Here is a 10,970-nt window from a genome sequence, read left to right on the forward strand (position 1 = left end):
AATCAATGGCGCTGACTTTCAAGATCAACCGCTAAAATTTAGGGCGATAGGTAGGAACAGGGTTCCTAGTCAGGGCTCCCTATTGGTCAACTTATTATATCAATGAGAAACCTCAGTCTCAATGAAGATTCTCGTTGGTTTAATAAGTGGACCTATAGGGGCCCCTGGTAACACATTTAAAGATGCTATTCCGGGATTGCTAGTTTAGTATGGCAAATGCGTACAGCCAGAAGCGATATGTACATTGGGGATCTTCAATCAAGGTCCAATAGATACTGCGTGGAATCATTCCTGAGGATATTGGTGTGGGATTATTAATTTAGTTTTAATTAAGGATATTAACCTCTTGAGGACCACAGGCTTACACCCCCCTAGTGACCAAGCTATTTTTTAGGATTCAGTGCACTGCAGCTTTAACAGTATGCTGCACGACCATACAATGTAGCACCCAAATGAACCTGCTGCCCTTTTCTGCAGCTCTGTTGGTGGGCTCTGATCGTTGCTGCAGGCTGTCATTTTTTTTCATTAATTTAACATTTTACATAAAAAGGATGATTTTTTCCCTTCCCCCCGAGGTCCAATCAGGGCGATCCTCTCTCATAGGCATCAGCCTACGGGAGGGGATTGCGTAGTGAGCTGATCCAGGGGACAGACAAGTGACAGGGCTGTCCCCAGTACAGTGCTGCAGTAGATCGCAGCACTGTACAACAAATAAAAATGGCCATTTCTTTTTTTTTTACATTCTGACAGCAATGATCACGGCTGGCAGACTGTTGACATAGCCAAGTTCCGACACTCAATCGGGGATGCACAATCCCTGCTAATCTCGCCCCCAGGACTTGACACCGGTCCTAACGCCGGTGTCTACCTTCCCAATGCCTATTGGTGTTAGGTGGTTGAGAACGAGTTAAAATACTTTTATATTGTTACATTTTCATTTCAATATTTAACTTTTTGTGGAAATATGCAAGGGGAACATTAGTTTTAAAGGGAACCTCCCAGATTCCACCATAAGCCACACATGGGCCCACACCCCCACCTCCTCCTGGGCATTAGAAGTGGGGATGAGCCCCTTGTCTATAGTATAGGTAAGGGCTTTGTGGGACAGGGGAGGCTTTTCCAGAACCCCCCATATCATGGATCATGCAAGCTGGTATAGCTCAGGGTGAGGAGCCCCATGCAGTCGGGGCTCTGAATTCGGGCTATACTAGCCTGCATGGGTGACAAGGGGTTAAAGATGCTTGGTGTTTTCTTAAAATGTTTAAAATATGTATTCAGGAACTTGATATATCTCAAAGTGTACCGCAGCAATATGTCATTTTACTGAGATAAGAACCATTGTTCCTATGTGATTTTAAAATCATTTTCTCAAAAAAACTACACAGTCTTTTTGATTTTTTTTTTTACCAAGTTTCTACTAATCTCCCTAACATACATTTGATGATAATCGCATGTATAGGGCTTTAGTATTAAGAAAAGTAGGCAACATTGACTTTAAAAAATGCATTCAGAACATGAAAATAGGAGCATGCAACTCGGTATTTACCGGAGGAACAAAAACTTCAGCTGTTCTGATCATCTCTATTCCTAAGTGAACTAGTTAGGATTCCTAACTAGTTATTTACAATCTTCTCCTCCAGATCACTGTTGGTGCTAATATGCTGAAATATGCTAATCCTATTCCTCAGTTAATGCCAATAATTGTTCTATATAATGCATTATAAAGTAAGTTTTTATGAATCTTCACTTTTGAGAACTTCTCTCTTACCCTTCTTTATTTTTTTTTTAAGAATATAGACAAAATAAGGTACTAGTATTCCTGTCATACTTTCAGACTGAAAGAACAAATTATCTTTCATTTTTTTTGTTCCTTACATCTGGATACATGTTGTATTAGGTCAATTTAGGTCTACAGTGAATGCTCAATGAAGTTACATGTGCAGGTCTACCCTCATGTACAGCATCACCCATAAGGCCATGGCCTATGTAACCATTTCACCCTGTGGGTCATTAAGTAAGCAGGGCTAATGAGGCACTCTCCTACCCTGCACATTTTGTTACAAGATTAAGATCTAAACAGCAACAGAGAGTCAGAATCTAGCAAACAATTGGTTACTCTGGTGACCAATGAAGAATAAGTTCCAGATTTCTTATGAAGGCCTGTTAAATAAAGCTGTCCCTTTCTTCAATGCTGTTAATATTTTGTATGTTTAGTTGCACTTCCTATATGCACTAGATCAGTGATGGCTAACCTTGGCACTCCAGCTGTGACAAAACTACAAATCCCATCATGTCTCTGCCTCCCCGAGTTATGCTTAGAGCCAGGGCCGGCCTTAGGTTTCACAGCGCCCGGAGCATAACCAGGTTTTGGTGCCCCCCCAATTCATCCTCTTCGCGTTTCAGCGCACCACACACATACACTAATGGGGGGGGGGGGGGGCGTATCCATCCATCCTGAATCCTGACATATAGCTATAAGTCCCCCCCCAGTATAGGTAGCCAGGCATAGGTGACCCAGTAAAAGTAGCCAGCTGTAGATCCCTCCCAGTATAGGTTAGCCAGGTAGGTGTTCCCAGTATAGGTAGCCAGTATACTTTCCCCAGTATAGGCTAGATAGGCATTTGTCCCAGCTATAGGTTAGATAGGTAGGTGCCCACAGTACAGGTTAGATAGGTAGCTGCCCCCAGTGTATAGGTTAGATAGGTAGGTACCTGCAATATAGGTTAGATAGGTAGCTGCCACCAGTATAGATTAGATAGGTAACTGCCCCCAGTATAGATTAGATAGGTTGCTGCCCCCAGTATAAATTAGATAGGTAGGTGGCCCGCAGTATAGATTAGATAGGTAGGTGGCCCGCAGTATAGGTTAGATAGGTAGCTGCCCCCAGTATAGGTTAGATAGGTAGCTGCCCCCAGTATAGGTTAGATAGGTAGCTGTCCCCAGTATAGGTTAGATAGGTAGCTGCCCCCAGTATAGGTTAGATAGGTAGCTGCCCCCAGTATAGATTAGATAGGTAGCTGCCCCCCAGTATAGATTAGATAGGTAGCTGCCCCCCAGTATAGGTTAGATAGGTAGGTGACCCCAGTATAGATTACATAGGTAGCTGCCCCCCCAGTATAGGTTAGATAGGTAGGTGCCCCCAGTATAGATTAGATAGGTAGCTGCCCCCCCAGTATAGGTTAGATAGGTAGGTGCCCCCAGTATAGATAAGATAGGTAGCTGCCCCCCCCAGTATTGGTTAGATAGGTAGGTGCCCCCAGTATAGAGTAGGTAGACAGGTAGGTGCCCCCAGTATAGAGTAGGTAGGTAGGTAGGTGCCCCCAGTATAGAGTAGGTAGGTAGGTAGGTGCCCCCTCATACTGGAGGGGGAGCCGCGGGGAGGGCAGCCCGACCTCTCCCTCCCTTCCTCTCCGGGCCGCCCTCCGTGCTCCCCCCTCAGATGTACACTGCAGCAGAGCCAAAGAAGAACAACTCACCTCCCTCGCTGGTTCCGATCGCCGGCGCCTCTCACTTCCCGCTGGTCGCCTCTTCTACATTAGTTACTGATGCACACTAAACTTCCTGCTTAACAGGAAGTTTAGTGTGTATCAGTAACTAATGTAGAAGAGGCGACCAGCGGGAAGTGAGAGGCGCCGGCGATCGGAACCAGGGAGGTGAGTTGTTCTGTCTGGCTCTGCTGCAGTGTACATCGGAGGGGGGAGCAGGGAGAGTGCCCGGAGGGGAAGGGAGGGAGAGGTCGGGCTGCCCTCCCCGCGGCTCCCCCTCCATCACGGTGGCTGGCTGCACGGGCATCATGTTTGCGCCTATCACGGCACCAGGGGGCGGAGCTTCCATGCGGCAGGAGCGCCCCCTGGAAGCCGGCGCCCTGAGCGATCGCACAGGTCGCTCAGGTCAAAGGCCGGCCCTGCTTAGAGCTGTCAGAGTATTGCAATGCCTCATAGGACTTGTAGTTCCACCACAGCTGGAGTGCCAAGGTTAGCCATCACTGCACTAGATGCTTTTAAAACAGTCTTATTTTATTTTTATGTCAGAAAAACTGATTAAAAAAAATACATACAAATTTTTTGTTTGTTTCTAAAGGGTTTCCTGGTTGGACATGGAAGTTTAGAACGACTCTTGGATATCTTCAGCAGAATGGAATCTAAAGTCTCACTTCATTTGTTCCAGTGAAGTAACTGAATTTCCCCTTAGAGAGTGGATCCATGGATGACATCAGCATGATGAATCTTTCAGCAGATATAAGTAATCAGTCTTTTTTTGCAACATTTTCAGAGAACGGATCGAGAGGTTTACCACCTGATGACTGTACTTTACCACTAGCAATCGTGTTTACTTTATCATTGGCTTATGGGATCGTAATCATACTTGGACTCGCTGGAAACTTGGCTCTCATCATCATCATTCTGAGGCAAAAGGAAATGCGCAATGTCACCAATATCCTCATTGTAAATCTCTCATTTTCGGACCTGTTAGCGACGATAATGTGTCTCCCGTTCACTTTAGTTTACACCCTTATGGATCACTGGATTTTTGGAGAGGGTATGTGTAAGCTGAATGAATATATACAATGTGTTTCAGTGACGGTGTCCATTTTCTCACTGGTTCTGATCGCTGTCGAGCGCCATCAGTTGATTATAAATCCTCGCGGATGGAGACCAAATAACAGGCATGCCTGTGTTGGAATCACGGCAATATGGATTGTATCCATGGCTGGCTCTTTACCATTCATGATGTACAGTTCCTTGACCGATGAACCATTCCGGAATATAAGCATCGATTTGTATATCGGTAAATACGTGTGCATACAAGAGTTTCCAAAGGAAGAATTCAGACTTTCCTACACAACTTTGTTATTCGTTGTTCAATACCTTGTGCCACTTTGCTTTATTTTCGTATGCTATACTAAGGTAATATTTTCACTTTCCAAGCAAAAATATGATGGGGCGTTTTATGACTCAGCACCATTTGTTTCTTATATGTACGCTCACTGGCCCATATCCTATTAACTTTCCTTCTGTGTAGATATTTTCAAACCTTACGTTTAAATTAACTTTAAAGATGGCTTTACACCTGGCCCTTGTGTCTGTGGTGCAATATTCTTCCCAATTGCATCACACTGCAATTCAAAAAGCTAAATTCATATGACTCTGCAGCAGAGTGCGCCCACAGGGTCATATGCATAGTGTCCCTCGCACGCCCTTTGCTGCTTGTTATCGCCTCTCACCCGGTGATGTTACGTACTCCCTGCTGGACAGGAAGTACATCACTGGGATTCCTGGCTTCCATGTTATATTTGGGTAGTTCCCGGGCATGCGTACCGCACTGCCTCCACCAACAAATGGTAATACGATGTTGACTCTGTGGTGGGTCGGCAGACGATGATAAACTTCAGGTTTAACGCAACGGGTAAAGTGTACTAGGCCCCATAGGCTTTTATTGCTGCTGCGTTACCCTGCATGCAGAAAGGTTAACGCAATGCAATGAAAGTGTCTAAGAGCAAAAGCAGCCTTAAGCTTCCACCATGCAAGAAAATACTCAAAACAAGTTTGATAGTACTTTTTTTTACTTTCTTTTTAATATTTTTTGTTCAATTGTTAGGTGCTGCAAAGCTATTTTTAGAGTTCAAAAGTTATGTCCTGGGAGAAAGAGATAATTGGATAAGGGTCTCTAAGAACTTCATTGGGTACCCTATACTTCTACTCTGTAGGACCTCTCTTTGCTCCAAAACAGCCTCAGTCAGTTCTTTCTGGCATTAGTGTTGGAAACATTTTTTTTGAGATTTTGGATCATGCTGATATCACATCACACAATTTCTGCAGATTTTTCTGCCGCACAATCACACTATGAATCAGTTTCTAGTACTTTCCAAACCAACAGTAGCCATGACTGCTGACATATGGCAGTTTAGGTGCATAGATTAATTCTATTAAAGAACAACTGTAGTAAGCAGAATATGGAGGCTGCCATATTTATTTCCTTTTAAACAATACCAATTGCCTGGCAGCCCTGCAGATCTATTTGGCTGCAGCAGTGTCTGAATCACACCTGAAACAAGCATGCAACTAATCTTTTCAGATCTGACATAATGTCAAAAACATCTAATCTGCATATGCTTGTTCAGTGTATATGGCTAAAAGTGTTAGAGGCAAAGAATCAGCAGGATAGCCCAGTAACTGGTATTGTTTAAAAGGAAATAAAAATGGCAGCCTACATATCCCTCTTATTACAGTTCTCTTTTAGTGCCAAATTCTGACCTTGCTATCTATCAACTGCAGAAATTAGCATTCATCAGTCTATGCTATACTTTTCCAGCCTTCAGTTGTCCAGTTTTGGTGACCTTTTGACCACAGCTACCTTAGTGTTCTTTTCCTAACTAACAAGCATTAAACCAAAAGAGTTTCAGCATGCCGTGCATTCTGATATGTTTCTCTGGTTACAGTTGTAAAGAGTGAGTATCTATGTTAGCCTAGACTTTTTGTTAATTTAAACCAGCTTGGGTCATAACCACAATCATAACATGGTCAAAATCATTGCCATTATATTTTCCCCCATACTGGTGTTTAAAGTGAATGCAAACTGAACCGCTTATAGTCTGCACTGTTTTTAAATGATTGGCTAAGCAGATAAATACAAAATGCACGGATGCACAGCTGTTCCCAATACCTTTCTCAGCAAGTGTATATTATACAGTATATACCCTGTATTTTTAGAATGAATCCAAAGATTTCCTCCTTCATAAATATGTTGAACGCATGCAGTGAAAGTCCAAACCCAATCCTGACTAATACCCCCTCAATCAATATGTAAGTGGGTGAATTATACATTACAGTGCACTGTATCCTTGATTCAAGATCAGGTCAGATTTCTACTAGTTATTGCACTGAAATTTGCTGAGACTGTTTCAATGCATTGTTTTGTTCTGCTTAATATTTCCACAACTGACCTACTGCTCCTTCTCACGGTACCCCTTAATTTGGCTGTCTACACTGAACATTATCATTCACTTTCTAAAAAAAGCATAAGGCTTTAATTACATTATTGAAAAAAAAATCAGTAACTACTCTTAGCTGCATAAATGAACATTTGAAAATATTCTCAAGTATTCCCTGTGCGTTAAATGGTTTATTTTCACCGCAGAGAGCAGTAGAAGCTTGCTTTATCTCTTGCCATGGGCAAAGGTAAGAATCTCCCTGTGCCTGTATCTTCACTATGTCCCTCCCTTCCTTTATGTAACTAAGAGTAGTTAATTATATTTTAGGTTTGAGAGTATAATCCCACCTTTAAGGAACTAGTCATATTACCCTCTACTGCACTATTCTTGTGATTTCCTTGAGCAGGCTAAGCAACCTTCTTTAGTTTTTGAACAAAATAAACAACATGGATATTCTGGCCAGTAATGGGCATAAAGTATGGAATAAGTTCAGTCAGGTCTCCTTTTCATTCACTTTAATAAAATATTATTTTGTCTGTACTCACTGTGCCCTCTACTGGCTGGAAGATTCAGTTTATTTATTTCATTATTTATTTTCAGAAACTATGATATTATCAGGAAGCCCAACCAATGAGATCAGGAACATTGTTGAGATGAGGTGAATATGTCTGTTTTATTTCCTCTTTTTTTCCCAGGTATACAACCCAATTACACAAAGATTCTAGCACTTTAAGTGTGACCAAACATGATTCTTATGAACAATGATATTTGTACTTACAAAGAGGGCTCAAAAGAGAATATAATTTAAAGAGAGGGTTCATTATGTACAAGAAAAGGGGTACAAAAGGGGTCTGTTACAGGAAAGGGGACACTGCAAGAAAGATGCTCTGTGCTAACAAAATCATGTTTTTGTTTGGAATATGCTACCTAAGTTGTTAATTAGGGGACGTGCAAACTAAACTTATTTGGTGGACAATTTGTAAAGCAGTAATACAGAGGCGCCAAGTAGAGTAAAATCGATTAAAAATTGTTTAAAAGGGGAAAGTTGGTGGACTCACCTACCTCGTAGAAAGAAAGACCGGACAATGGGACGTTACAGTATTAAGTAACTTTTTATTAAAAGCTCCAGTTGCAACGCGTTTCACGGGTCACAATCCCTCTTCATCAGGCAAACATTTTTTGGAGGGTACAAAATCGGGTCAATGGCCTGGCTGAGCGGCTCTGTGACTTTGTTGTACACCTGACTAATTGTCACTGAGATACTACACTATATTGGGCTCTCGGTTTCCTTTTGTCTCCTTCAAGCTTATTTGATGGACAAGATGATTAGGTATTTTGGGGGACATGCTGCCTAACCTTCTTCCTTGAAAACATACTGGCTAAACTTAGTTTTTGAGGGAACATGCTGCCTAAACATGTTATTTTGGGCACATGTTTATTGGTTCATTGGACGCATATTAGCTAAATTAATTTAGGGGCCATCCTGACTAAATTTATTTTGGCTACATTTGCCATATATTTTTTTTTTATTTGAGAACATACTGCCTAGTCTTGTTATCTTAGAAATACTCTGACAGAGGTATTTATGGAACACACTGATTAATTATGTTATTTAGGGGCATACTGACTATTTATGTCATCTAGAGAAAATGCTATTTAATTTTGTTTTGGGGGGCATGCTGCCTAATTTTGTAATATTTGGGGCATGCCAAAACTTCTACATTATATGGAGAACATGCTGTCTAATTATGTTATTTTTAGCTACAGTATTCATTATATATGAGGATTGATGACGTGGCCATGAACAATAGAGAGAGCAGAAAAGAGGCAAGCACAAGTAAAACCTACTAACATTTTGTTACTCTTTCAGATATTTCTCCGATTAAAAAGAAGGAACAACATGATGGACAAGATAAGAGACAATAAGTACAGATCCAGTGAAACAAAGAGAATCAATATCATGCTATTATCTATCGTGGTTGGATTTGCGCTCTGCTGGCTGCCATTCTTCATCTTTAATTTGGTGTTTGATTGGAACCACGAGGCCATCGCAACGTGCAACCATAACTTGTTATTTTTGATCTGCCATCTAACAGCAATGATCTCCACTTGCGTTAATCCAATTTTTTACGGTTTTCTCAACAAAAACTTTCAAAGGGACCTACAATTCTTCTTTAACTTTTGTGATTTTAGATCTAGAGAAGATGATTATGAGACTATAGCTATGTCTACCATGCACACAGATGTTTCTAAAACATCTTTGAAGCAAGCAAGCCCAATAGCATAAAATGGATGATGATTTGCCTGACTAATGGCAGTAAGTGTGTGGGAAGTGTATATCCAAAAAGCACAAATCCATTGCATATAAACTTACCTATCATCATGAATCACTTCATCATCATTTGTGTTCTTGAGACCTGTGATTGTTTACATTGTTTATGGACTACAAGACATTTCAGAATCTTTGTGCCAGAAGATCTCACACATTTTAGTATCTTTTTGTGTTTTGGCTCTTACTGCCACACCACCACACGTTGTCATTCACCAGTAATGGGATTTGATTTTATTCATGTGGATAAATGTGTTTTTTGGCACATAGAACAACTTAAATACATTGCTCACCAAAAACTGTGAATGTTACACTCTTTTGTACTTTAACACTTGACCTATTCACTCATATATAGCTATGGTATATACAATGTGCTATTTATTATAAATGTTACTTTTATACCTATTTTATTAGATTTTCATATATCTATATATATGTACAGTAATATACACAAGAAACATTTCACTGCATAATGGAGGCATTGCATGGTTTCACTTACATGCTTTTAATGTACAGACTCTATAGCTATAGATGTATATTACCCTTGGTGATTAACAACGTTTTAGGGATGTGTGCCTTAAAAAAAAAGATTTTTTTTAAGCCTAATATGACATGTAAAGATGAAAATTTCTGCCGTTCGCAAGTATATAATGACAATATAACCCCTGCTTGTGAAAGTAGAAATCAGTTAATTTAGCATTTGCAATACAAAGTCTGCATCATGTTGGTATATATGCAGGCAATTTTTGCACTGTGTAGACAGGTAACATTAAAGTAAGTCTGAAGCAAAACATTAAAAATAACCAGACACTTACCTAAGGAGAGGGAAGGCTCATTGTCCTTGTTCCCCCGCAGGCTCCTCTGTTTCAATCTCCCACCGCAGGAGACTTCGGAGGTCTTCAGAAGCACTCGGGCTCCTGAAGACTGGCAGCTCTGTACTGTGCATGGAGCAGACCGTCTTCAGGAGACTGAGTGCTTCCGAAGACTTCTGAAGCCCAGCGAAAGCGGAAGAGAGCAGTCCATGACCGATTGGTGGTAAACTGCTAATGGGGGAGCCTGTGAGAGAACGCGGTGACCGTGAGGAGAACGGGAAGGCTCTATAGGACCCAGAGCCTTCCCTCTCCTTAGGTAAGTATCTGATTTTTTTTTAATTTTCGCTTCAGACTCCCTTTAAAGCATGGATGAATTGAGGGTGTGGTTGCAACCACTAAAATTTATACTAAATACACACATAAGAGCTGATGCACTAAGCTTTTCTCCCTTAGTTATCTCATCTTAAAAACATACTCTGAGTGCCTGTTTTGCTTGAAATGCGTGAAAAGGGTAGTTTATAGAAAAAGTTTGTTTATAGATAGGCCGAGAAAAAGGAAAGCCGAATTAACACAAGGAATAAAAAATGAGTGCATCAAGCTTAATGTGTTGTGGAAGGGTTCAGAGGGAACCTCCAAGTGAGGAATGGCTTGTGGCCTATTGAGTATCATGTATAACATCAAATTCCAACCAATGACAAACTGTAATAATTAGGTAAAATTGTTCTTTAGAGGGTACATGCACCATAGCAGCATTCATAGCTTTAATGGTCGAAACCACAGGTTAAATATGGAATCTTACCTAGGTTTCATTTATCAGTATTAGCACCTAAATATGAGGGCAAGTCCTGACAAATGGCTTCTGGAATGTGAAACCATATACATACGCTAGATGGAACTC

General features: G+C 41.0%; 1 protein-coding gene across 1 annotated transcript in view; it reads left to right on the plus strand.

Annotated features, from left to right (window-relative positions):
• Positions 1–9,604, plus strand: part of NPY1R (neuropeptide Y receptor Y1) — a 121,131-nt gene extending 111,527 nt beyond the window's left edge. The window contains exons 2-3 of the mRNA XM_068269447.1: positions 4,081–4,907; positions 8,802–9,604. Of these exons, the coding sequence (XP_068125548.1) occupies positions 4,203–4,907; positions 8,802–9,218 (1,122 nt within the window). The 5' untranslated portion in view covers positions 4,081–4,202 and the 3' untranslated portion in view covers positions 9,219–9,604. The remainder of the gene's footprint in view (positions 1–4,080; positions 4,908–8,801) is intronic.
• Positions 9,605–10,970: the final 1,366 nt, after the last annotated feature.

This window comes from Hyperolius riggenbachi, chromosome 1 (genome assembly GCF_040937935.1).
Source record: "Hyperolius riggenbachi isolate aHypRig1 chromosome 1, aHypRig1.pri, whole genome shotgun sequence".
In the NCBI taxonomy this organism is placed as follows: Eukaryota; Metazoa; Chordata; class Amphibia; order Anura; family Hyperoliidae; genus Hyperolius; species Hyperolius riggenbachi.